This window comes from Salvelinus namaycush, chromosome 24 (assembly GCF_016432855.1).
Source record: "Salvelinus namaycush isolate Seneca chromosome 24, SaNama_1.0, whole genome shotgun sequence".
Taxonomy (NCBI): domain Eukaryota; kingdom Metazoa; phylum Chordata; class Actinopteri; order Salmoniformes; family Salmonidae; genus Salvelinus; species Salvelinus namaycush.
The window spans coordinates 21,996,981-22,023,204 of NC_052330.1; the positions used below are offsets into that span (position 1 = coordinate 21,996,981).

General features: G+C 42.6%; 1 protein-coding gene across 3 annotated transcripts in view; it reads right to left on the reverse strand.

The window, feature by feature from the left end:
* fig4a (FIG4 phosphoinositide 5-phosphatase a) overlaps positions 1-26,224 on the reverse strand; it is a 104,536-nt gene that overhangs the window by 24,298 nt on the left and 54,014 nt on the right. For all 3 annotated transcript variants that reach the window (XM_038962328.1, XM_038962327.1, XM_038962326.1), the window contains 6 exons: positions 11,102-11,240; positions 9,663-9,721; positions 9,286-9,433; positions 8,418-8,504; positions 4,940-5,138; positions 1,278-1,363 (listed from right to left, as the gene is read on the reverse strand). In XM_038962328.1, the coding sequence (XP_038818256.1) occupies positions 1,278-1,363; positions 4,940-5,138; positions 8,418-8,504; positions 9,286-9,433; positions 9,663-9,721; positions 11,102-11,240 (718 nt within the window). The remainder of the gene's footprint in view (positions 1-1,277; positions 1,364-4,939; positions 5,139-8,417; positions 8,505-9,285; positions 9,434-9,662; positions 9,722-11,101; positions 11,241-26,224) is intronic.

Below are 26,224 nucleotides of genomic sequence, written 5' to 3' on the forward strand. Positions count from 1 at the left end.
AAAGTACTGCGTAAAGGGTCTAAATACGTATGCAAATGTGATATTTACATTTTTTTATTTTATTAAATTTGCAAAAATGTGTAATATCCTGTTTTTGCTTAGTCATTATGGGTTATTGTGTGTAGAGTGATGAGAAAAATAAACAATTGAATCAATTTTAGAATAAGGCTATAACGTAACAAAATGTGGAAAAAGTCAAGGGGTTTGAATACTTTCTGAAAGCACTGTATATGGCAATGGTCTATTTGCATATAGGCCTGCTGCAGCTCTGATTGGTTATGGCGCACAGGTCTGTGTAGAGTGGGCTCCCAAGTGGCGCAATAGTCTAAGGCACTGCATCTCAGTGTAAGAGGTGTCACTACAGTCCCTGGTTTGATTCCAGGCTGTATCACAACTGGCCGTGATTGGGAGTCCCATAGGGCGGCGCACAATTGTCCCAGCGTGGTCCGGGTTTGGCCGGGGTAGGCCGTCATTGTAAACAAGAATTTGTTCTTAACTGACCTGCCTAGTTAAATTAAATAAATCAAAACAAGAGTAGTGCCTGTCAATGGAATAGAATCCTACTCAGATGCATTCTGCCTACAATCTGCCTCTTGTATAGCTAGTTCATTTTGTTTCAGTATGTTGCATTGAAACGGGCTAATACTGCGTTGATTCATCACAATTCCTACAGTAAAGAGAAACGTTGACAGTATTAACTAACAGGGAAAACTCTAGAACGTTGAGTGAAGTTCAGTCTCGTGCTTCTCTGCGCTCGCTGATATTTCTTCTGCGCGGCAGTCCTGGGGAAGCTTAGTGGGAACATTGGGTGCAACTCTAAACTCAGCAAAAAAAGAAACGGCCCTTTTGAGGTCATTAATGTGCCGTTCTCCAGTTGACAGAGTCCATTTAGAACATCACCCTAATAGTGACTATGGGACGGCCTGTCCCCATCTTCCTAACAGGTAGGTCTTCAGGACAGGATGTCTTCTATCATTATCATTATCAACATCATCATTACAGAGAAAAGGATCAGAATCAGACTGACTGATCATCAGCTGTGTTTGTCTCACAGGGACCACTTTCATAACGAAACGTGTCTCTGTCATGATTAGACGTTTGGGCAGTTTTGTGTCAGTAGGTCAGAAGCTCACAGGGGTTGAAATGCAATACTCAGTGTGACGGCAGTGTGAAGATCGATCTTTTCGGCATACAGTCAATCATCAAACACCTGACTCAGTCTCACATGATGCGTGGAAGCCACTCGTTTTCATGGTGTGTGTGTGTGTGTGTCTCACCTCTCATATATGAGCATGTCATCCTCGGCAGGGAGCGCGGCCAGGTTGAGTCCATAGGTTTCCCTCATGGACTGTTGCAGGAAGTCCTGTGTGGGGGCAAGGGTCAAATGTTAGGGGTCAAAAGGTTAGAGCGAGGTGAGAGGTAACAGTGAGGAGTGGGATGAAAGGATACAAACAAACAGTATGAAATCATCCTGAACAACTCTGACTAGATCTCCTCAAGCGCTCTCCAACTGTACAACCGTTCAGATTGTACCCCCTTCCTATAACCAGGGACCAAACCTGAGGAGAACATATCAACACATCCTCCCCTCATGAGAAACACTAGACGTGGGAAGTGTAGTTTACTGTGGGAGGTGTGCTTTGTAGTCCGCAGGGAGAAAATAGATGGCTTTTCAGCAAACACAAAGCCACAGGAAAACTACAGACTGGAACACCTGTGATTGTCACCACAAGAGACTAGAGTGAGAATGAATACTAACAACAATAAAGATGAAGTGTACATCCATCTTCTGTCCCTACATAACGTGGATGGTCCAGAGGTGGTTTAAGTAACAGCAGTAGCCTTTCAAGCACTCTTCTCCTCTGAGATGATGGGACAGCTCTATGTCCAAAACAAAACATAGCATTTCCATTCAAAGGCTATGGATTCAGCCTGCCGCCATGGTCTGTGCCCAAGATGAGAGAACTGGAGGGAGGTGGCCGGATACAACGAAATACAAGAGAGTGAAGCTTTGCAAACACACACAGAAACAAACTCTCACACGCACGCACACAGAGGGAATATGGAATTAGTGTGTCTAATTATACAGCAAGCAGCAAGGTAATGATCAGATGTTTAAATATTTGATCAGTTATGTGTTTTTCTGGCGCCATAGCAATCCATTCTCTGGGACAGGCTCGCAGGCAGCGACACGTGTGTGTATGTGCCGACACGTGAGCTAACCGCTAACCTTCTATCCCAAAATATTCATGACCCCCCTCCCTGCTACCCACTCCAGATCCAAGAAGAGGCAGAAAACATATATGAGGGAAGCATGTTATAAATGAAGCCTGAGGGAGAAAACATATGAGGGAAGCATGTTATAAATGAAGCCTGAGGGAGAAAACATATAACTGAGGGAAGTATGTTATAAATGAAGCCTGAGGGAGAAAACATATATCTGAGGGAAGCATGTTATAAATGAAGCCTGAGGGAGAAAACAGTACTGGATATTTAATGGATATTTACACAAATATATATTTTATTCAATGTTTTTTTGCCTCTCGTTGTCAAAAGCAATCAGTGTGGTTGTTACTGGGGATATGAGGATGAGTGAATCTGTCAAGAAAGACTGGGAGGGGAGAGGATGAATCAGAAAACAGAAAGCAGCATGTGAATTAACATATAAAGGTATATTGACATCTAAAAGCATGTGAATGAAGATGTTAAATAAAATAAAAGCTGTCAGCGGAGGAGTGTAATCTCTTTCTTTCGCTCCGTCTTCATCTCTCTACCCTGCTCTCTCCATGGCTCCTGTCCTTTCTCGATCTCTCATCACGTGTAGACGGGGAGAGGAGAGAGCTTATCCTTGTGATATCTTCTGTTTAGAGAGTATGAGATGGCCCTTAACCTGAACACTTCACTCAAGAATGTAAACAGAGGACGAAATTACCCACAAGCCCCCAGCTGGCACCAGAAGCCATGTTGTGTGGATGCCTGGCGGCACACGAAAATAAAAACTTGATTCACCACCACCGACCTCGCCGCTTCTTCACACAATGAGGGTCTAGTCGGTCAAAGAGACCCCAAACAGCATCTGGGTCACCATCGCCGCTGACAACAAATGTGGCACACAATAGTCTCGTTATAGCAACAGATTGAGTACAATTGGGATTTTGAAGCAAAGCGTGACATTTTTATGTGTCCCGGTGTACGTCACTGGGCTTGGCTGTCGATTACTCTGTCTCTTTTCTAGAGGCCTCATTTCTCTTTTCATCTCTGTCCATCCATCTATTCACTTATGCTTTTGTTGTATTTTATGGCAGAGTATAATTTATCCCATAGCTGTCGTCATAAAACATACAGGAGGAATGACCGTTCGAGGAAGGTTCAGTAACTGGACATAAGTTGAGAAATAAGTTGAGAGATGAGTCGAGACAAAGCTACCATAGACCTACCCAGTCTATGATTGACAAACAGAGATTTCAGATATGATATGAACTCAGGGGAAGAGGCCTTTCCAAACCAACTGTCCTAGAGGATGGTAGAATGGATAGAGAAGGAGAGACTTCTCAACTCGTTGTGTTGTCTCTCACAGGGAAAAGTACTGTGAGCCATTATTTAATTAACTACATCCAAATCATCTACTTCGTTAGGATGTCCAGTTCTATACAATTCATGAGTTGGTAATTGCTCCTCATCTTCAATATGCTCCCCATCTTCCCCCAGTTCATTTCCTGACCTGAATGAGCTCCAATGGAATCTACTCACATCTTGCTGCCAATCTAAACCCCCCTTTTATGGTAGCACTCACATGAGGTCCAGGTGATGGTACCACTCTTAATAGACAGTGGTACTACCACCTGGGTACCAGTCCAACAGCAGGTATGTGTCCCAAATGGCATACTATTGCCTTTGTAGTGCACTACTGTTGAAAAGGCCCATAGGGCTCTGGTCCAAATTAGTGCATTATATAGGGAATAGGGTGCCATTTGGGACACAACCACACAATGTATTCTGACTGAGGCTGGCTTCAAAGGGCTAAAGCCCAGCTCCGCTTCTAGGTCATCCTATTCAAATTCAAACTCCCATTGTCTTCCCTCCGCTCACTCACGAAGGAGAATATTCAACCAGTCCAGTTGTCATGGAAACACAGAGACCTTGAGTCACAAACGAGAGATGAGAGCCCCCCGTTTTTTGTTGTGAAGTGTGTGTGCACATGAAAATGGATCAGTGTCATGTATTTTATTCAATCTAGTATAATCATTATGATACAATGTATTAGACTGGTGACTGTGGATAATGTTGATGATAGAACACAATATCAGCTGCAGTGGTATGTTAGTCTTCTACATTTTGCTCTGCTGTCTAAAAATCCAAACCGTCAAGCCAAACCGTCAAACCGTCAAGCCAAACCGTCAAACCAAACTATCAGTGTCCTGGGGAGTTCAATCAAACCATAAGAACTCAAACTGTGTTGTGATGAAAACACTTTTGATTACATATAATTTATATGCCATGTTATGGATTCATTATCTGAATGATTATGCGACCATTGTGATAATCTCAATGGATAGGGGGGAAATTAATGTTCTCAAACAATAACACCGATAGGTCAACTCCGTGAGTGAGAGGGGGAGAGAGGGAGACAGATGGTTGGCTAGAGAGACAGAAATGGGAGGGAGAGGGAATGAGAGAGGGCCAGTTAGCGAGAGAGAAACCAAGAGAAACGTCATTATGTTCTGAACATGTGAGAGAAACAGGAGAGCTCCACCTGACACTGAAAATCTTTTTAAAATTGACACAGAATGAGTTTTCAATCTCGATAGTTGAAATCTTCACTTTTAGTTAGCTCTCTCCCAAGGTCCAGTTTGCATGTCAGCTGACATTTAACTCAGCTGGCTACGTGTGTGTGTGTGTGTGTGTGTGTGTGTGTGTGTGTGTGTTTCCCATCCCATACCTCCTGAGTGCGGACGCTCTCCCCAGACTCGGTCAGTAGTTTGACGGGGGTGGAGCGTTGGGACACTGATCCGTCATCGTCGCGGTCGTCCTCGGAGTCGTCCTCTGAGCTGCTGGAGATCTGTTCCTCGCTGGGGGGCGGGGGGGCGCTGGCCGCTGTCTTCCTCTGGACCACCGTCTCCTCCTTACTGCTCTTAGCACTACACACACACACTTACATTTGAGTCATTTAGCAGACGCTTTTATCCAGAGCGACTTACAATTCATGCCTTCATCTTAAGATAAGTGGTTGTCTCACCCAGCTATCACACACATTAGTAGTAGTAGTAGTTAGTGTCAGTAGTCCATAGCGTGACCATACTGCTCTTAGACACACAGAATAAACAGACAGTAGAGGTAGACAGTACCGTTGGTAGTTTTTTTAAATAAACATGGTTAACAAGACGGAGCCAGACTGAAAGGCTGAGAGAGAGAGAGAGAGAGAGAGAGAGAGAGAGCGCGAGAGTGAGAGATTAGGCAGCAGGACAGAGGGGAGTAGGGGGAAGTGAGCGAGAGGTTAGGCAGCAGGACAGAGGGGAGTAGGGGGAAGTGAGCGAGAGGTTAGGCAGCAGGACAGAGGGGAGTAGGGGGAAGTGAGTGAGAGGTTAGTGGGGAGGAGAGAGGTTAGGCAGCAGGACAGAGGGGAGTAGGGGGAAGTGAGCGGGAGGTTAGTGGGGAGGAGAGAGAAGTTAGGCAGCAGGACAGAGGGGAGTAGGGGGGAGGGCAGAGGGAGAGAGATAAATTAGGGGGGAGGAGAGAGGTTAGGCAGCAGGACAGAGGGGAGTGGAGAGAGGGAGAGAGAGAGGTTAGGGGGGGAAGAGAGAGGTTAGGCAGCAGGACAGAGGGGAGTAGGGGGAAGTGAGCGAGAGGTTAGGCAGCAGGACAGAGGGGAGTAGGGGGAAGTGAGCGAGAGGTTAGGCAGCAGGACAGAGGGGAGTAGGGGGAAGTGAGCGGGAGGTTAGTGGGGAGGAGAGAGGAGAGAGAAGTTAGGCAGCAGGAGAGGGGAGTAGGGGGAAGTGAGCGGGAGGTTAGTGGGGAGGAGAGAGAAGTTAGGCAGCAGGACAGGGGGGAGTGGAGAGAGGGAGAGAGAGAGGTTAGGGGGGGAAGAGAGAGGTTAGGCAGCAGGACAGAGGGGAGTAGGGGGAGGGCAGAGGGAGAGAGAGAAGTTAGGGGGGAGGAGAGAGAAGTTAGGCAGCAGGACAGAGGGGAGTGAAGAGAGGGAGAGAGAGAGGTTAGGGGGGAGGACAGAGGGGAGTGGAGAGAGGGAGGTTAGGGGGGAAGAAAGAGGGAGAGAGAGGTTAGGGGGGGAAGAGAGAGGTTAGGCAGCAGGACAGAGGGGAGTAGGGGGAAGTGAGCGAGTGGTTAGTGGGGAGGAGAGAGAGGTTAGGCAGCAGGACAGAGGGGAGTAGGGGGAAGTGAGCGGGAGGTTAGTGGGGAGGAGAGAGAAGTTAGGCAGCAGGACAGGGGGGAGTGGAGAGAGGGAGAGAGAGAGGTTAGGGGGGAAGACAGAGGGGAGTGGAGAGAGGGAGGTTAGGGGGGAAGAAAGAGGGAGAGAGAGGTTAGGCAGCAGGACAGAGGGGAGTAGGGGGAAGTGAGCGAGAGGTTAGGCAGCAGGACAGAGGGGAGTAGGGGGAAGTGAGCGAGAGGTTAGTGGGGAGGAGAGAGGTTAGGCAGCAGGACAGAGGGGAGTAGAGGGAGGGCAGAGGGAGAGAGAGGTTAGGGGGGAGGAAAGAGAGGTTAGGGGGGAGGAGAGAGAGGTTAGGGGGCAGGATCGAGGGGAGTAGAGGGAGGGCAGAGGAGAGAGAGAGGTTAGGGGGGAGGAGAGAAAGGTTAGGGGGGAGGACCGAGGGGAGTAGGGGGAGGGCAGAGGAGAGAGAGAGGTTAGGGGGGAGGACCGAGGGGAGTAGGGGGGTGGAGAGAAGGAGAGAGAGAGTAATCAAAGCGTTGTCCTCTCTCTACAACGGATGGACAACTCCAATCTGGATGCCTACATAACACTCCAGTAGAGAACGATACCGGACACTCAATCATTCATTAAAAGGTTGCGCTTTGATAAATAAACCCATAAACAGCCATTGACTGGTTAAAGGAACAGGAGTAATACATGCCCTTTATAGTAGTTCAATATTCATACTAACACACGTAATTGCTCAACAACTAGGTGTTATTGAAGGTTTTCAAGAAGGTAAAGAGGTGGTGTGTGTGTGTGTGTGTGTGTGTGTGTGTGTGTGTGTGTGTGTGTGTGTGTGTGTGTGTGTGCTCACATGAGTCAGCTAATGGAAGATGAGTGTCTTGTTTTTGGGCCACGGCTTCCAGATACACGTGTTGAGACACAGAAATATACAAACGCACATAAACAACGCCTGTGCGGAACACACACACACACACACACACACACGAGGCCACACATGAGCGAACAAAGAGAAGCGCACCCACGAGCACACACACACACACACACACACACGAGGCCACACATGAGCGAACAAAGAGAAGCGCACCCACGAGCACACACACACACGTCATGATTCTTTACTCCAAACGGGTGGCGGTTCGTGTGCAAAGTATATGATTACAGTGAGAGTAGTTTCTAAATGTACCAAAGTATTTCACTACCGTTCAAAAGTTTGGGGTCAACTCGAATTTTCCTTGTTTTTGAAAGAAAAGCAAATTTTTTGTCAATTATTTATAGATTATCTACATAGGCGTACAGAGGCCCATTATCAGCAACCATCACTCCTGTGTACCAATGGCATGTTGTGTTAGCTAATCCAAGTTTATCATTTTAAAAGGCTAATTGATCAGAATCAGCCGTTTCCAGCTACAACAGTCATTTACAACATTAACAATGTCTACACTGTATTTCTGATCAATTTGATGTTATTATAAATGGACATTTTTTTTTTGCTTTTCTTTCACAAACAAGGACATTTCTAAGTGACCCCAAACTTTTGAACGGTAGTGTATGTCTCTGTCCCTCTCTCTCGCTTTCTGTCTTTTGTAACAAGCTGCCATATTGTGTCAGTCTGCTTGGGACCTGTTTCTAATGTATTAAGTGTGTATGTTTAACTTGTGTTACCATTTAGTTAGCTGGTAAATAAATAATTAAACCAATTTGTGTAGTACTGAATCATAAGTATGGCTGGGGATTTTGCAGATGCAGGAGGTTACGACTGTTCAGAATGTCGATATGATACGAAGTTACGATTAATACATTGACTGTTTATAGATGTGTTAGGTTAAGACCTTTAGAGTTTAATTTGGGAGATGGTAACTCTTTAAAGAACCGCTCTTGTGGTGCCCCAGATCCTAATGAGTTAATTGTTACCTGATTAATTGAATAAAGTAACAATTAAACATAGTTAGGTGATAAGATAAATAACAGTCATCAGACTAATTAACGTAAAGTCACGACACACACCCAATGTGTAGAGTACACTCACCCAATCACAGCAGATTTCCCAGTCTCCTCTGGCTTGCGCACAGTGAAGGGGCTGGGGTCCACTCCTACCGTCTTGGGCATCAACTCCCTTCAAACACAGAGAGAAAATAATCACCACATTATTATCCCAGGAAAAACACATCATAGTTAACCTCATGTCTGCACCCAGATCCAAATCTCTTTTGTCTCTCTGCAACAGGCATATGGTGAGTACACCAAACATTAGGAACACCTTCCTAATATTGGAGTTGTGCACACCCATGGAGTTGCTGACCAAGAAGACTGTGAATGTTCCTGAGTGGCAGAGTTACTGTTGACTTAAATCAATTGAAAATCTGGCAAGACCTAAAATTGGCTGTCTAGCAAAGATCAATAACCAATTTGACAGAGCTTGACGAATTTTGAAAAGAATAAGGGGCAAATGCTGCACAATCCAGGTGTGGAAAGCTCTTACCCAGAAAAACTCACAGCTGTAATCGCTGCCAAAGGTGCTTCTACAAACTATTGACTCAGGGTTTGAATACCTTTATAAGTGAGAGATTTCTGTAATTCATTTCTAATTATTTTTTTTATCTAAAAACATGTTTCTACTTTGTCATTATGGGGTATTGTGTGAAGATTGGTGAACAAAAAACCCCCATTTAATCCATTTTGAATTCAGGCTGTTACACAACAACATCTGGAATAAGTCAAGCAGAATGAATACTTTCTGAAGGCCCTGTATATAATACCTTCATTGTCAATTTACAATTATAATATTTTTGCTCCGGCCAGTATTCAGACATCTCATTGTATGAAAGTAAAAAGCAACATGGTTAGCCATTACCCAGTGGATATTGATGTAACTGTCTACAGGTCAGGGTACGTACCGTGCAGAGTTGGTCATAGCTATGCAGAAGGTGTCGTCAAAGGAGGTGAGTTCGTAGGGTTTGAAGAACTCTGTGTAGGTATCGATGCTCTCGTCGTAACGGTTCACTCTCCTCACCCCTACCTTCTTCATATTCTCCTCACAGGGAACTGGAAGCACACACACACACACCCTGATTAGGACACACACGCATATCAGGACACGTCACACTAACATATTGTACATACAATGCTCATAGTGTACACACAATCACACACACCGTGAAATTAGAGAAAAGTATATTCTTTTCATTTATTCTTTTCATTTATGTCGGTCATGATTTTGGCTTTGAGACAAACTTTACTTTCCAACCCAGATGTGTGTATGTGTAATAGATACCTTCATCATAGGGCAGAGGCAGGTAGGATAAGATCCCCTCCGACCACCAGTACGTATAGCTAGAGAGAAACACACAACAAGGATTAGCTAACAGCGTTCAACATTATGATAAACGCAAGTTTCCATAAGGTTTGCATTCTCTACATTCTCTACCTTCACTGCCATAACACCAATGAATACCGTACTTCCATAAGCCAGTTATGAAACTAGGATTCAGCTCGACGACAGCCTAACAACTAATACATCATCCCTTTAATTCAACAAAGTCCAGTTTGTGCAAATAAATACAGCAATTATAGGGAGTTGTGTGGCTGGTTGAGAGGAAAAAGACTGACTGCAGATTTCATTTCTTCAGATAATAACAGAGCCATCTTGGCCTTTGTAACTGAATGGTGGAGTGGCCACAGCAATCTGGGTCTGTCATTATGACAGCAGCACAACCACAAAGAGTTGACTGAACAGAGGCAGGCAGGTAGGCAGACAGATCTGGGTCAGAACATACGAGAAGAGAAAGGGAAAGAGGGAGTGAGAGACTGGAAGACAGAAAGAGAGGAGAGTGAAAGACAGTGAGAGGGGGTGAGAGGGCATCAAAGTAAAAATAAGAATGAGAGAGTGAGAGCGAGAGAGAGCGGTAGTAGAGGTCTGCTACCCTACCCGAGCCAGACGGGCCACGACATTATACATGGGGTTAGGGATGGGTAGGGACTGTTTTTTCATCAATAACTACAGTACGGGCAGGTCACTAACATTTTGAACCTGTCATATCTGTCTAAGATCATAACATGGTGTCAGAAGTGATTCAACTTCGTCAAAGATAGGAGACATTATTTAACAGAAAATAACAATTTTCCTTGAGCTGTCTGAGTTGAGTGATAAAGTATCTAACTGCTCTCCTGTCTCTTCATTGAGCAGAGCGGCCCAAGCGGAGCCATTGCTATGGATACTCAAGAGCAGAGCGAGCTGCGTGCATGGAGCCAGTGACAGACAGAGAGGAGCAGCGAATGGATTTACTAAGAGAGGAAGTTACTTCTGATTTTGGGTTTTGGGCAGGGCCTTAAATTTGCCAGAAGCAATCAGGCCTGGGTAGGGTAGGGCCTGAACATCGCAGGCATGGTTAGGGCTCGGCTTAAAATTCATGACTGTGCAGGGCTAGAGGGAGCGAGGGGGTGGAGAGGGCGTGAAATAAGAAAGAAAGAGACAGAGCGAGTGGGTCTGAGAGAGCGGGACCAAGAGAAAGAGATGGAGAAGAGAGACACTTAAATCATAAAACACACTCAGACAAGCTTCAGCATGCGCACACACACACACACACTGCTGTTCTGCAGGTAAGCCCCCCCCCCCTAAAAGAAACACAGATGCAGCTGGTAATCTTGTCCAAGTGATCTCCCACCAGGCATATCAGCGTGTGAGTACGCATCTGCCGTGGTGTGTGTGTGTACCTGCGCCTGTCGTGGGTCAGTGCCATAGAGTTCCTCTGGTGCAGGTAGAAGTCAGTGGGCAGCTCCCAGAGGTGAGGCTTAGACTCTGACGGCTGGTACACCTGCAGAAACAGGTTGATGGCATCCTGCCGGTCTGCATCTGAGACAGAGAGAGTCACAGAGACGACGATACGATAAGCACAATATGTACAAGACCGAGGTGGAAGTAACAGGAAGTAAATGTATCCTTTGTGTCCACATCACTAAGGAATTAACACAGTCCACACACACAGTTATGAAGAGGGCACGACAGAGCCTCTTCCCCCTCAGGAGGCTGAAAAGATTAGGCATGGGTCCTCAGATCCTCATAAAGTTCTACAGCTGCAGCGCTGAGAGCATCTTCACTGGCTGCATCCCCGCTGGGTATGGCAACTGCAAGGCACCCGACCGCAAGGCGCAACAGAGGGTGGTCAGTACGGCCCAGTAGATCACTGGGGCTGAGCTCCCTGCCATCCAGGACCTCTATACCAGGCGGTGTCAGAGGAAGGCCCCAAAAAATGTCTACGACTGCAGCCACCCAAGCCATAGACTGTTCTCTCTGCTACCGCACAGCAAGTGGTACTGATGCACCAAGTCTGGAACCAACTGGACCCTGAACAGCCTCTACCCCCAAGCCATAAGACTGAACAGCTTCTACCCCCAAGCCATAAGACTGCTAAACAAGAGCTAATCAAATGGCTACCTGCTGCTGCTACTGTCTATTATCTATCTTGTTGCCTAGTCACTATAACCCTACCTATGTGTACATTTACCTCATACCTCTGCACATCGACTCAGTACTGGTACTCCCTGTATCTAGCCATGTTATTACCTCGTACCTCTGCACATCGACTCAGTACTGGTACTCCCTGTATCTAGCCATGTTATTACCTCGTACCCCTGCACATCGACTCAGTACTGGTACTCCCTGTATATAGTCAAGTTATTTGTACTCGTCATTGTTATTCACTGTGTATTTCTTCCTCGTGTCACTTTTTCTTTCTTTAACTCTGCATTATTAAAAAAGTACACGGATGTAAGCATTTCACGTTAGTCTACGCCTGTGACAAAAGTGAATGTCTACAGTAACAGAAAGTAAATGTTCTATAATAACAGAAAGTAAATGTTCTACAGTAACAGAAAGTAAATGTTCTATAGTAACAGAAAGTAAATGTTCTATAGTAACAGAAAGTAAATGTTCTATAGTAACAGAAAGTAAATGTTCTGCAGTAACAGAAAGTAAATGTTCTATAGTAACAGAAAGTAAATGTTCTATAATAACAGAAAGTAAATGTTCTACAGTAACAGAAAGTAAATGTTCTACAGTAACAGAAAGTAAATGTTCTATAGTAACAGAAAGTAAATGTTCTATAGTAACAGAAAGTAAATGTTCTACAGTAACAGAAAGTAAATGTTCTACAGTAACAGAAAGTAAATGTTCTACAGTAACAGAAAGTACATGTTCTATAGTAACAGAAAGTAAATGTTCTACAGTAACAGAAAGTAAATGTTCTACAGTAACAGAAAGTAAATGTTCTACAGTAACAGAAAGTAAATGTTCTACAGTAACAGAAAGTAAATGTTCTACAGTAACAGAAAGTAAATGTTCTACAGTAACAGAAAGTAAATGTTCTACAGTAACAGAAAGTACATGTTCTATAGTAACAGAAAGTAAATGTTCTACAGTAACAGAAAGTAAATGTTCTACAGTAACAGAAAGTAAATGTTCTACAGTAACAGAAAGTAAATGTTCTACAGTAACAGAAAGTAAATGTTCTACAGTAACAGAAAGTAAATGTTCTACAGTAACAGAAAGTAAATGTTCTACAATAACAGAAAGTAAATGTTCTACAGTAACAGAAAGTAAATGTTCTACAGTAACAGAAAGTAAATGTTCTACAATAACAGAAAGTAAATGTTCTACAGTAACAGAAAGTAAATGTTCTACAGTAACAGAAAGTAAATGTTCTACAGTAACAGAAAGTAAATGTTCTACAGTAACAGAAAGTAAATGTTCTACAGTAACAGAAAGTAAATGTTCTACAGTAACAGAAAGTAAATGTTCTACAGTAACAGAAAGTAAATGTTCTATAGTAACAGAAAGTAAATGTTCTATAGTAACAGAAAGTAAATGTTCTATAATAACAGAAAGTAAATGTTCTACAGTAACAGAAAGTAAATGTTCTATAGTAACAGAAAGTAAATGTTCTATAGTAACAGAAAGTAAATGTTCTATAGTAACAGAAAGTAAATGTTCTACAGTAACAGAAAGTAAATGTTCTACAGTAACAGAAAGTAAATGTTCTACAGTAACAGAAAGTAAATGTTCTACAGTAACAGAAAGTAAATGTTCTACAGTAACAGAAAGTAAATGTTCTACAGTAACAGAAAGTAAATGTTCTACAGTAACAGAAAGTAAATGTTCTATAGTAACAGAAAGTAAATGTTCTATAGTAACAGAAAGTAAATGTTCTACAGTAACAGAAAGTAAATGTTCTACAGTAACAGAAAGTAAATGTTCTACAGTAACAGAAAGCAAATGTTCTATAGTAACAGAAAGTAAATGTTCTATAATAACAGAAAGTAAATGTTCTACAGTAACAGAAAGTAAATGTTCTACAGTAACAGAAAGTAAATGTTCTACAGTAACAGAAAGTAAATGTTCTACAGTAACAGAAAGTAAATGTTCTACAGTAACAGAAAGTAAATGTTCTACAGTAACAGAAAGTAAATGTTCTACAGTAACAGAAAGTAAATGTTCTACAGTAACAGAAAGTAAATGTTCTACAGTAACAGAAAGTAAATGTTCTACAGTAACAGAAAGTAAATGTTCTACAGTAACAGAAAGTAAATGTTCTACAGTAACAGAAAGTAAATGTTCTACAGTAACAGAAAGTAAATGTTCTACAGTAACAGAAAGTAAATGTTCTACAGTAACAGAAAGTAAATGTTCTACGCTAACAGAAAGTAAATGTTCTACGGTAACAGAAAGTAAATGTTCTACGGTAACAGAAAGTAAATGTTCTACGGTAACAGAAAGTAAATGTTCTATAGTAACAGAAAGTAAATGTTCTATAGTAACAGAAAGTAAATGTTCTATAGTAACAGAAAGTAAATGTTCTACAGTAACAGAAAGTAAATGTTCTATAGTAACAGAAAGTAAATGTTCTATAGTAACAGAAAGTAAATGTTCTACAGTAACAGAAAGTAAATGTTCTACAGTAACAGAAAGTAAATGTTCTACAGTAACAGAAAGTAAATGTTCTACAGTAACAGAAAGTAAATGTTCTACAGTAACAGAAAGTAAATGTTCTATAGTAACAGAAAGTAAATGTTCTATAGTAACAGAAAGTACATGTTCTATAGTAACAGAAAGTACATGTTCTATAGTAACAGAAAGTACATGTTCTATAGTAACAGAAAGTAAATGTTCTACAGTAACAGAAAGTAAATGTTCTATAGTAACAGAAAGTAAATGTTCTACAGTAACAGAAAGTAAATGTTCTATAGTAACAGAAAGTAAATGTTCTATAATAACAGAAAGTAAATGTTCTACAATAACAGAAAGTAAATGTTCTACAATAACAGAAAGTAAATGTTCTACAGTAACAGAAAGTAAATGTTCTACAGTAACAGAAAGTAAATGTTCTATAGTAACAGAAAGTAAATGTTCTATAATAACAGAAAGTAAATGTTCTATAATAACAGAAAGTAAATGTTCTATAATAACAGAAAGTAAATGTTCTACAATAACAGAAAGTAAATGTTCTACAGTAACAGAAAGTAAATGTTCTACAGTAACAGAAAGTAAATGTTCTACAGTAACAGAAAGTAAATGTTCTACAGTAACAGAAAGTAAATGTTCTACAGTAACAGAAAGTAAATGTTCTATAATAACAGAAAGTAAATGTTCTACAGTAACAGAAAGTAAATGTTCTATAGTAACAGAAAGTAAATGTTCTATAGTAACAGAAAGTAAATGTTCTATAGTAACAGAAAGTAAATGTTCTATAGTAACAGAAAGTAAATGTTCTATAGTAACAGAAAGTAAATGTTCTATAGTAACAGAAAGTAAATGTTCTATAGTAACAGAAAGTAAATGTTCTATAGTAACAGAAAGTAAATGTTCTATAGTAACAGAAAGTAAATGTTCTATAGTAACAGAAAGTAAATGTTCTACAGTAACAGAAAGTAAATGTTCTACAGTAACAGAAAGTAAATGTTCTACAGTAACTGAAAGCAAATGTTCTACAGTAACAGAAAGCAAATGTTCTACAGTAACAGAAAGTAAATGTTCTATAATAACAGAAAGTAAATGTTCTACAGTAACAGAAAGTAAATGTTCTATAGTAACAGAAAGTAAATGTTCTATAGTAACAGAAAGTAAATGTTCTATAGTAACAGGAAGTAAATGTTCTACAGTAACAGAAAGTAAATGTTCTACAGTAACAGAAAGTAAATGTTCTACAATAACAGAAAGTAAATGTTCTACAGTAACAGAAAGTAAATGTTCTACAGTAACAGAAAGTAAATGTTCTACAGTAACAGAAAGTAAATGTTCTACAGTAACAGAAAGTAAATGTTCTATAGTAACAGGAAGTAAATGTTCTACAGTAACAGAAAGTAAATGTTCTACAGTAACAGAAAGTAAATGTTCTACAGTAACAGAAAGTAAATGTTCTATAGTAACATAAAGTAAATGTTCTATAGTAACAGAAAGTAAATGTTCTATAGTAACAGAAAGTAAATGTTCTACAGTAACAGAAAGTAAATGTTCTACAGTAACAGAAAGTAAATGTTCTACAGTAACAGAAAGTAAATGTTCTACAGTAACAGAAAGTAAATGTTCTACAGTAACAGAAAGTAAATGTTCTACAGTAACAGAAAGTAAATGTTCTACAGTAACAGAAAGTAAATGTTCTACAGTAACAGAAAGTAAATGTTCTACAGTAACAGAAAGTAAATGTTCTACAGTAACAGAAAGTAAATGTTCTACAGTAACAGAAAGTAAATGTTCTACAGTAACAGAAAGTAAATGTTCTACAGTAACAGAAAGTAAATGTTCTACAGTAACAGAAAGTAAATGTTCTATAGTAACAGAAAGTAAATGTTCTATAGTAAAAGAAAGTAAATGTTCTATAGTAAAAGAAAGTAAATGTTCTATAGTAACAGAAAGTAAATGTTCTATAGTAACAGAAAGTAAATGTTCTATAATAACAGAAAATAAATGTTCTATAGTAACAGAAAGTAAATGTTCTACAGTAACAGAAAGTAAATGTTCTACAGTAACAGAAAGTAAATGTTCTACAGTAACAGAAAGTAAATGTTCTATAGTAACAGAAAGTAAATGTTCTACAGTAACAGAAAGTAAATGTTCTACAGTAACAGAAAGTAAATGTTCTACAATAACAGAAAGTAAATGTTCTATAGTAACAGAAAGTAAATGTTCTACAGTAACAGAAAGTAAATGTTCTACAGTAACAGAAAGTAAATGTTCTACAGTAACAGAAAGTAAATGTTCTACAGTAACAGAAAGTAAATGTTCTACAGTAACAGAAAGTAAATGTTCTACAGTAACAGAAAGTAAATGTTCTACAGTAACAGAAAGTAAATGTTCTACAATAACAGAAAGTAAATGTTCTATAATAACAGAAAGTAAATGTTCTATAATAACAGAAAGTAAATGTTCTATAGTAACAGAAAGTAAATGTTCTACAGTAACAGAAAGTAAATGTTCTACAGTAACAGAAAGTAAATGTTCTACAATAACAGAAAGTAAATGTTCTATAATAACAGAAAGTAAATGTTCTATAGTAACAGAAAGTAAATGTTCTACAGTAACAGAAAGTAAATGTTCTACAGTAACAGAAAGTAAATGTTCTACAGTAACAGAAAGTAAATGTAATTATTCTGTAGTGTTGGTCAGTTGGCTCAGATTTGACCTTAAATCAGACTAAGGACTTTAAGGTGCCCACACGGTCATTTTGGAGACAGATAAAATAGAAGAGGAGGATAGAGAGAGAGAGGAAGATAAATCATCTAATACAACTACATGTACATTAAAGGCTCCAGGGACTCCTGTGATGAATGGATCACTGAGGGGAAAACATCATTACAACCAGACGGTTTGGAGGTGTGGCAGATGGGTGCTGCAGAGATCAGCGTTCGGTCGTCTGCGTGTCATGTGTTGTACCATGTTGTGGTGACGCGAGGTGTGATTGATTAGGTTTCCACACCTCCCTCTCTGCTGCGCAGCCCCGTACTAATGCACTTAAGGGCCAAGGCGGGTAATTAGCTGCAAAACCAGGGTGTTTGGCAGCAATTACAGGCTCTTTCTATCTCTCTCCCTGGTCATTTCTAGAAGTAAATTTCATCATATTCAATAAATAAATAAGGAGTTAATGTCACACTATGGAGGAATACACGCAGCCACAAACATCAAGGAGAAGAAAACATGTGTTTTTACATTTGTGTGTGTGTGCTCGGTGTGTTAATTGTACATTGGAGGCAGGTTAGTGTGTGTGTGTGTGTTAGAGCTTGTGTTCCTTTAATTCAACACTATTGTTTCTCTGTTCTGTACATCCTCCACAGATGCAATAGATTCCGCATGTAGAATGTGATGTCAATGCTATACCTGTCCTTCTCAGTTATATACTTTAAATAACTGTTGTTTTGAGAAAGGGGTTACAGCTCAAGGGAAACACTTTGAAAAACAGTTGTGGAGCTGGCGTGTGTGTGTGTGTGGTCTCCATCATGAAACATGACATTTTTAGTGAAGGACCCTATGACATCATACACAGGTGAGCTCCAAAGCTCACGTCCGGCCAAAAGTGTGACATGACCTTGAGAGTCAGTGAGGCAAGAGTAATATTGGGGCAATGACTAAATAAAAACATTAGCCTTGCCTGTGTGACTGAAATCACACACCGTCCCTGACCCACACAAACAGCCTGTATCATCAGGAACAGTGTGAGAGGAGAGGGATGATGAGGGGGAGAAAAAGAAGAATGGGAGGAACCCAGAGGAAAGAAGGTAGAAAGGCAAAACAAGTATTGCCGTGAAACCGACCATTTTGCATCTTGTCACATGCTTCAGTCACCACTGACAGGTGCACAGGCCGTACACATCAGTTTCCAAGAAAGACACCTGACGTTTCAAAGAGATTTACAAGGCAGAAGGTCCCTGGGCTTTATACCTGTTCTATTAAGAAGTTGCCTAAGGACTAAAAGTAACGTGGAACGAAGTTGATCACAAATACAAAGTCACCAATGTCTTTGTTATGCAACTGTTGCCAACCAAGGATAAAAAGATGCTTCAAATGAAAACCGAGATGACCGCATTAAAAGAGAACTGTATAGACTACAGGCCTATATATTTCAATCAATCCTATTGAAATACATTTCATGCTAATTCAATTGAGTTGTATTTTGCTCATTGTAGGCTACAGTCTGAAATCGTGTCTCAATATATTTCATGGTGTAGCATGTGCACATTTTTACATGGTAATTATAGGGTAATGCCTATGAGCATTACAATAAGTCGCCTCAATATTTGCAACCATAGGTGATAATATCTCTCTAGAAGCTGATCTGTTGTCAGTATTGTGGAATTATTCTCCTAATGTTTTAAGGTAGGCCAAGATTTTAACTGAGGAAGCTGATCCGAGAGCAGCGCTGCTTGTCTTTCGATCACATGCCTCAACTACACACTTCTCTCTGTGTGGAGTTTTGGGAAACGCATGTTACATCTTCGGTGGTTGTAGGAACGATGCATCGCTCAAACACTCGTAAGCCTAAGTTCCATCGCTATCGGGAAACTGGGTCCTGAATACACTGCATAATTTTACAAAGTGGGGTTATGACTATATTCTTGAAGCTTTACAGCATGGTTATCGAATCACTACCCATCAACAGTAAATGCAGCCCATATCAAAATGCCAGTTACTATCTATAGAATACTATAGGGAATTAGATCAAGCTACTAGAGGTTTGTTAGTCATCTACAGTAATTATGTCATGTTAAAACATTATTAGTCACTCGTCCTCAGTGAACAGAAAGCACAGAGCTTGGAACATCATTCAACTGTTGGTAATACTGTGCAGTGCATTCGGAAAGTATTCAGACCCCTTAACCTTTTCCATATTTTGTTACATTACAGCCTTATTCTAAAATGGATTAAATCGTTTTTTTCTCTCACTTCCATCTACACACAATTCCCCATAATAACAAAGCAAAAACAGGTTTTTAGCTACAAGCTTGGCACACCTGTATTTGGGGAGTTTCTCCCATTTTTCCCTGAAGATCCTCTCAAGCTGTCAGGTTGGATGGGGAACGTCGCTGCACAGCTATTTTCAGGTCTCTCCAAAGATGTTAGATCGGGTTCAAGTCCGGGCTCTGGCTGGGTCACTCAAGGACATTCAGGGACTTGTTCCGAAGCCACTCTTGCATTGTTCTGGCTGTGCTTAGGGTCTTGGTCCTGTAGGAAGGTGAACTTTCACCCCAGTCTGAGGTACTGAGTGCTCTGGAGCAAGTTTTCATCAAGGATCTCTGCACTTTTCTCCATTTATATTTCCCTCAATCCTTACTAGTCTCCCAGTCCCTGCAGCTGAAAAACATCCCTACAGCATGATGCTGCCACCACCATGCTTCACCATTGGGATAGTGCCAGGTTTCCTCCAGACGTGACGCTAGGCATTCAGGTCAAAGAGTTCAATCTTGGTTTCATTAGACCAGAGAATCTTGTTTCTCATGGTCAGAGTCCTTTAGGTGTCTTTTGGCTGTCATGTGCATTTTATTGAGGAGTGGCTTCATGCTGGCTACCATAAAGGCCTGATTGGTGGAGTGCTGCAGAGATGGTTGTCCTTCTGGAAGATTCTCCCATCTCCACTCTGCTAGAGTGACCATCGGATTCTTGGTCACCTCCCTGACCAAGACCCTTCTCCCCACAATTGCTCAGTTTGGCAGGGTGGCCAGCTCTAGGAAGAGTCTTGGTGGTTCTAAACTTCTTCCATTTAAAAATTGAGGTCACTGTGTTCTTGGGGACCTTCAATGCTGCAGAAATGTATTGGTACCCTTCCCCAGATCTGTGCCTCGACACAATCCTGTCTCGAAGCTCTACAGACAATTCCTTGAACCTCATGGCTTGGTTTTTGCTCTGACATGCACTGTCAACTGTGGGACCTTATATAGGCAAATTATGTCCAATCAATTGAATTTACCACCGGTGGACTCCAATCAAGTTGTAGAAACATTTCAAGGATGATCAATGTAAACAGGATTCACCTGAGCTCAATTTCAAGTCTCAAAGCAAAGGTACTGAATACTTTTGTAAATAAAATCTGTTTTCACTTGTGTAGATTGATGAGGAAAATGTTTTATTTAATCAATTTTAGAATAAGGCTGTAACGTAACAAAATGTGGAAAAGGTCGAGGGGTCTGAATACTTTCCGAATGCACTGTATGTACTTTAGCCAGAAAACAAATGTGCCGCCTAGAACAGATTGAATTGCAGACGTTTTCAGCTCTAACAATGTTCCAACATTCAACTTGGACACGATACTGTACAGACTCAGCTAAGAACATGTAACAGCTCTTTCTCTCTTATGTCAGTTAGTCCAATCTTCTTTCAACATCTTGCCATAAATTGAAGAACAAAGTAAAATAAACAAGAGTAAGCCTATGAATGAATAAAAACCCTCAATTACAGTTAAGAAGAAAGATGGAGTTCAGAATAGTCTAATAGGGAGACAGACTGTTGGGTTGAGAGGGGTAGGAGAGAGATGCTACAGTAAGAAAAACCAAATGAGTTGTTTTAGCATTAGTGACGACAACGAGGGTGGTGACTCAACACAATAACATAAGAGGAAAAGGAAATGCAATCATGGGAAATAAGCACTGTGACAGTCTGATCCCATCCTCAGTGGCACAGTAGTTTGGCCTTTTCACTTCTTTCTTCTTTTCTTTTTTCTCTCCATCTTTTTGGGAACCGAGTGCTGTGAGGGATGAAGCGTAAATCATAGTCCACAGATGGTAAGACGCGTTAGTCCCGTGTCCCATTGTGACATAGCTACGCCCGAATGCGCACCTCCCCACAATTCCCAAACAGCGTGGCTCCGGTACATGTCCTCGAATCATTTGAATGTGTTGACAGTTGGAGAACAATACTCCTTCAAATTAGTGGATTCAGCTTTTTCAGCCACACCCGTTGCTGACTGGTATATAAAATCGAGGAAACAGCCATGCAATCGCCATAGACAAACATTGGCAGTAGAATGGCCATACAGCAGAGCTCAGTGACTTTCAACGTGGCACTGTCATAGGATGCCACCTTTCCAACAAGTCAGCCCTGCTAGAGCTGCCCCAGTCAACGTGCTGTTACTGTGTAGTGGAAACGTCTAGGAGCAACAGCGGCTCAGCCGCAAAGTGCAAACGCGTTCTCTGAAGTGATGAATCACACTTCACCATCTGGCAGTCCAACGGATGAATCTTGGTTTGGCGGATGCCAAGAGAACGCTACGTGCCCCAATGCAGTGACAACTGTAAAGTTTGGTGCAGGAGGAATAATGGTCTAGGGCTGTTTTTCATGGTTCGGGCTAGGCCCCTTAGTTCCAGTGAAGGGAAATATTAACGCTACAGCACACAATGACATATGGCATACAATGACATTCTGTGTTTCCAACTTTGTGGCAACAGTTTGACACTGTACAGACTAAGTGCACAAAGCGAGGTCCATACAGAAATGGTTTGTCGAGATCCATGTGGAAGAACTTGACTGGCCTGCACAGAGCTCTGACCTCAACCCCATTGAACACCTTTGGGATGAATTGGAACGCAGACTGCGAGCCAGGCATAATCTCCCAGCATCAGTGCCCGACCTCACTAATGCTCTAGTCCCTGCAGCAATGTTCCAACAGCTAGTGGAAAGCCTTCCCAGAAGAGGTGATTTTGGAATGAGATGTTCGACAAGCATTCTTTTGGACATGTAGTGCAGCTTGACCTGCGCTGAGAATTCGAAAAGTATGAACGTCAACATACCAATATTCTAGAACAATGATGGACGCTTAAGGGTGGGATAAGTGTCAGCTCTGTCGTACTAACCATCAGGCATAGATGACACATCTGGGTTAACCAGCATTCAGTCTAACTGTTACTGGCCAATCAAAATGATCCTGTATCTATATTAGCCTGATGACAGACATTGGTTGGTGCAGGGAGAGCAGGGTGTGTGAGGACAGAGGAAGACAGTGACTCACCACTCGACATCACACACAGAGATGTTGCAATTGACTTCTGCAGCCAAAAGAGAAGAGGAGTTTCTTGTGTCGACTCTTGATGAAATGCTCTACTCAAACCCAAAAGGGCAAAAGGGTGGGTTTAGTGTGGAACGTTAGTCTTGAACGTGCTAACACACACACACGCTCACTAACAAATACCTGGCCACAACACTGACATCAAACTGATTCCCACTCAGCGAACGAACGAGTTAGAGTGGCCCCTCATCCTCTCACAGGCCCCCGAGGCCCTCTTTTCTCCTACTCACTCCATTGCAGCCAGGCCCCAGCAGATCTCATTGTGGATATCTTATATGACGCCTGGGGTTCTGGTGTACGTCATTTCTGAACACTAATAACAATGAGGATAGTTTCATCCTGAACTAGAGAACAGTAAAGTTTCATTGCCACCACAATCAGATGACTGTGTGTGTGTGTGTGTGTGTGTGTGTGTGTGTGTGTGTGTGTGTGTGTGTGTGTGTGTGTGTGTGTGTGTGTGTGTGTGTGTGTGTGTGTGTGCGTGTGTAGTCAACACAAGGTAAATTACATCAACCTAGGGAGGCATGGAAGATTTTTATATAAAAAGATCAGGACGCAATAACAGAGATAATAATAATCTCATCCAAAATAAACAATTATTTTCCTCCATATTCCAATAATACCATTTCTCCATTTAAGCCTAACTGTTTTGTTTTTGTATTTATTATGGATCCCCATTAGCTGCTGCCGAAGCAGCAGCTACTCTTCCTGGGGTCCAGTAAAATTAAGACAATTACTGTTGACTGGATTATTCCCATGATTCACTTGGATTGAGTTAAACTAAACATGGTCCCCAGTAAAACACTCCAGGGTCACTTTCCTCACTAAAGTTTGAGGGAGACAGGAAGTAATGTGTTAGTTGAAGAGGAGAGAAGACATTTTGTCCCCTGTAGTGTCAGTGTGACTGAAGGGAGATATTTTTTTGTTTGTTAATTTAACCTTTATTTCACTAGGCAAGTCAGTTAAGAACAAATTCTTATTTACAATGACGGCCTACCCCGGCCAAACCCAGACGACGCTGGGCCAATTGTGCACCGCCCTATCGTTACCAGGATATGGGTCCTGTGGTGCTGGTAGACTGAATGTTACACTGGGGGATGTCATGAGGATGTATAATTCAACGTCGTGAAGGAAGCCTAATTTCATCATAATTAGTGTGGAGGTGGGCGAGGGTGTGTGTGTGTGTCCATGCAAATGTAATGCATGCGTGTGTGACTGTGGATCTTTGTACGTGTGAGGGTGATTCAGAAGATAGTGCTCTGGGAGACCGAGGAGGGTTTCTACAGCTCTGTTGTTAAATCTTCCAGCAACAGGAGATGTAGGACACCGAGACGAGGGCAAGCCTTCTAATCAACCCCGTGTCTACAGTGTTCTGAACAGCAAAGGGCTGTGAACTAAGATGTCGAGAGACTGGGATTTAAAGGGAGAAAGGGAACACTTCTAAGCCAAGAACACAACGAGATGCACTTAGTGCTGTGTATAGTAGATTTTCCTGTGTTTTATATACTCCGTTCTGAAGTATTCCAAGGCAATAGAGTTCTACCCATAGAATTAGAATAGTCAATTAATAGGATCTCTATGGTTCCACCCCTCTGCTCTAACTCTTCCCCACAATGTCGTGTCCTCAAACAATGTAGCTGGGAAATACAATAAATAAATCAGTACTGGACACATTTACAGTGGTTGATTTATTAGGGTCTTTATGGCAATGCTGAAGACTGATGTGAAGGGGGATAATGTATAGCTCTCTACACAGTGTTTCTCTACCAGAATAATTTACAGCAATTAGTCTCCACTAATGCAAACTGTGTGCGTGTGTGTAATCCCGTGGGAGAGAGATAGGTTGTGTAAACATCACATGATGTATGACATTATTATGAGGTTGCCACTCGCCATACGCTGGGTCTGCAAACTCATTATAGATTTTATTTGAAATGTAACTAAGGAGTTGGGGGGGGTCACATTATCTGACAGAGAGAGCATAGAGGTAGTGGGAGCAATGGTTCAACAGTAGTTGGAGAAGTGGAGGGGATGAGGTGGGGGGGTGGGTGGGTGGGTGAGGGGAAAAGGTAGAGTGGATGAGGATGGGGGTGAGAAGGGAGAGTGGATGAGGAAGGGGGCGGGAGAAGAGGGGGTGAGGAGGGGAGAAGGAAGCGTGGATAAGGAGGGGGCGGGAGAAGAGGAGGGGGGCGGGAGGAGGATGAGGAGGGGAGAAGGAAAAGTGGATAAGGAGTGGGCGGGAGAAGAGGAGGAGGGGAGAAGGAAAAGTGGATAAGGAGTGGACGGGAGAAGAGGAGGGGGCGGGAGCAGAGGGGGTGAGGAGGGGAGAAGGAAGAGTGGATGGGAGGGGGGAAGGAAGAGTGGATGAGGAGGGGGACGGGAGAAGAGGGGGGCGGGGCAGGAGAAGAGGAGGGGGGAAGGAGAAGAAGGGGTGAGGAGGGGAGAAGGAAGAGTGGATGAGGAGGGGGACGGGAGAAGAGGGCGGGGCAGGAGAAGAGGAGGGGGGCAGGAAAAGAAGGGGTGAGGAGGGGAGAAGGAAGAGTGGATGAGGGGGACGGGAGAAGAGGAGGGGGCGGGAGAAGAGGGGCAGGAAGAGTGGATGAGGGGGGCGGGAGAAGAGGAGGGGGGCGGGAGAAGAGGAGAAGGAAGAGTGGATGAGGAGAGGGATGGGAGAAGAGGAGGTGGGCGGGAGAAGGGAAGGTGGGCGGGAGAAGAGGAGGGGGCGGGAGAAGAGGGGGACGGGACAGGGAAGAGTGGATAAGGAGGGGGGGAAGGAAGAGTGGATGAGGAGTGGGACGGGAGAAGAGGAGGGGGGCAGGAGAAGAGGGGGTGAGGAGGGGAGAAGGAAGAGTGGATGGGAGGGGAGAAGGAAGAGTGGATGAGGAGGGGGACGGGAGAAGCGGAGGAGGGGAGAAGGAATAGTGGATGAGAAGGGGGGTGGGAGAAGAGGGGGGCGGGAGAAGATGAAGGAATCGGCAGAAGAGGAGGGGGCGGGAGAAGAGGAGGGGGCGGGAGAAGATGGGGGGGCGGGAGAAGAGGAGGGGGTGAGGAGGGGAGAAAGAAGAGTGGAAAAGGAGGGGCAGGAAGAGTGGAAAAGGAGGGGGGTAGGAAGAGTGGATGAGGAGGGGGGTGAGGATGGGGGATGAGGAGGGGGGAGAGGGGATGAGGAGGAGGGGGTGAGGGGATGAGGAGGGGAGAGGATGAGGGGGGTGAGGGGATGAGGAGGGGAGAGGATGAGGTGAGGAGGGGAGAGGATGAGGTGATGAGGAGGGGGTGAGGGGATGAGGAGGGGTAAGGAAAGAGGAAGAGTCACTAGTGGATGAGTAAGCAGTGGTGTCATAAGGACAGGGCAGGGGTGAATGGAGTATGTGTGTGTGTGTGTATTTAGGGGGAATAGAGGGATCCTGAGTGAGTGTGTTGCCGTAGTAACAATACTGGGGTGATGAGTGAGTGGTATGAAGTGGTAATACCTCGAAGGCACCGTTACCTCGGAGACACTACTACCTACATAAGAAATCTCAAACTAGGGCTGTCAAGAGAGACTACCTAAAATCAGGATGCCTGAAAAGAATTTGCAATGGTAAAAGTATTTTTGTTATGACAGATAATGTGTGTGTGTGTGTGAGCATGTGGGTGTGTGTGCATGTGTGTGCTTGCGAGCATGAGACACCATTCTGTGTACTTCTGGCCCTTCTTTGGACACTGTGTTAACAAACCTCCAGACGAGCTTCAATGCCATACAACTCTCCTTCCATAGCCTCCAACTGCAAGTTAAACTAAATGCATGCTCTTCAAC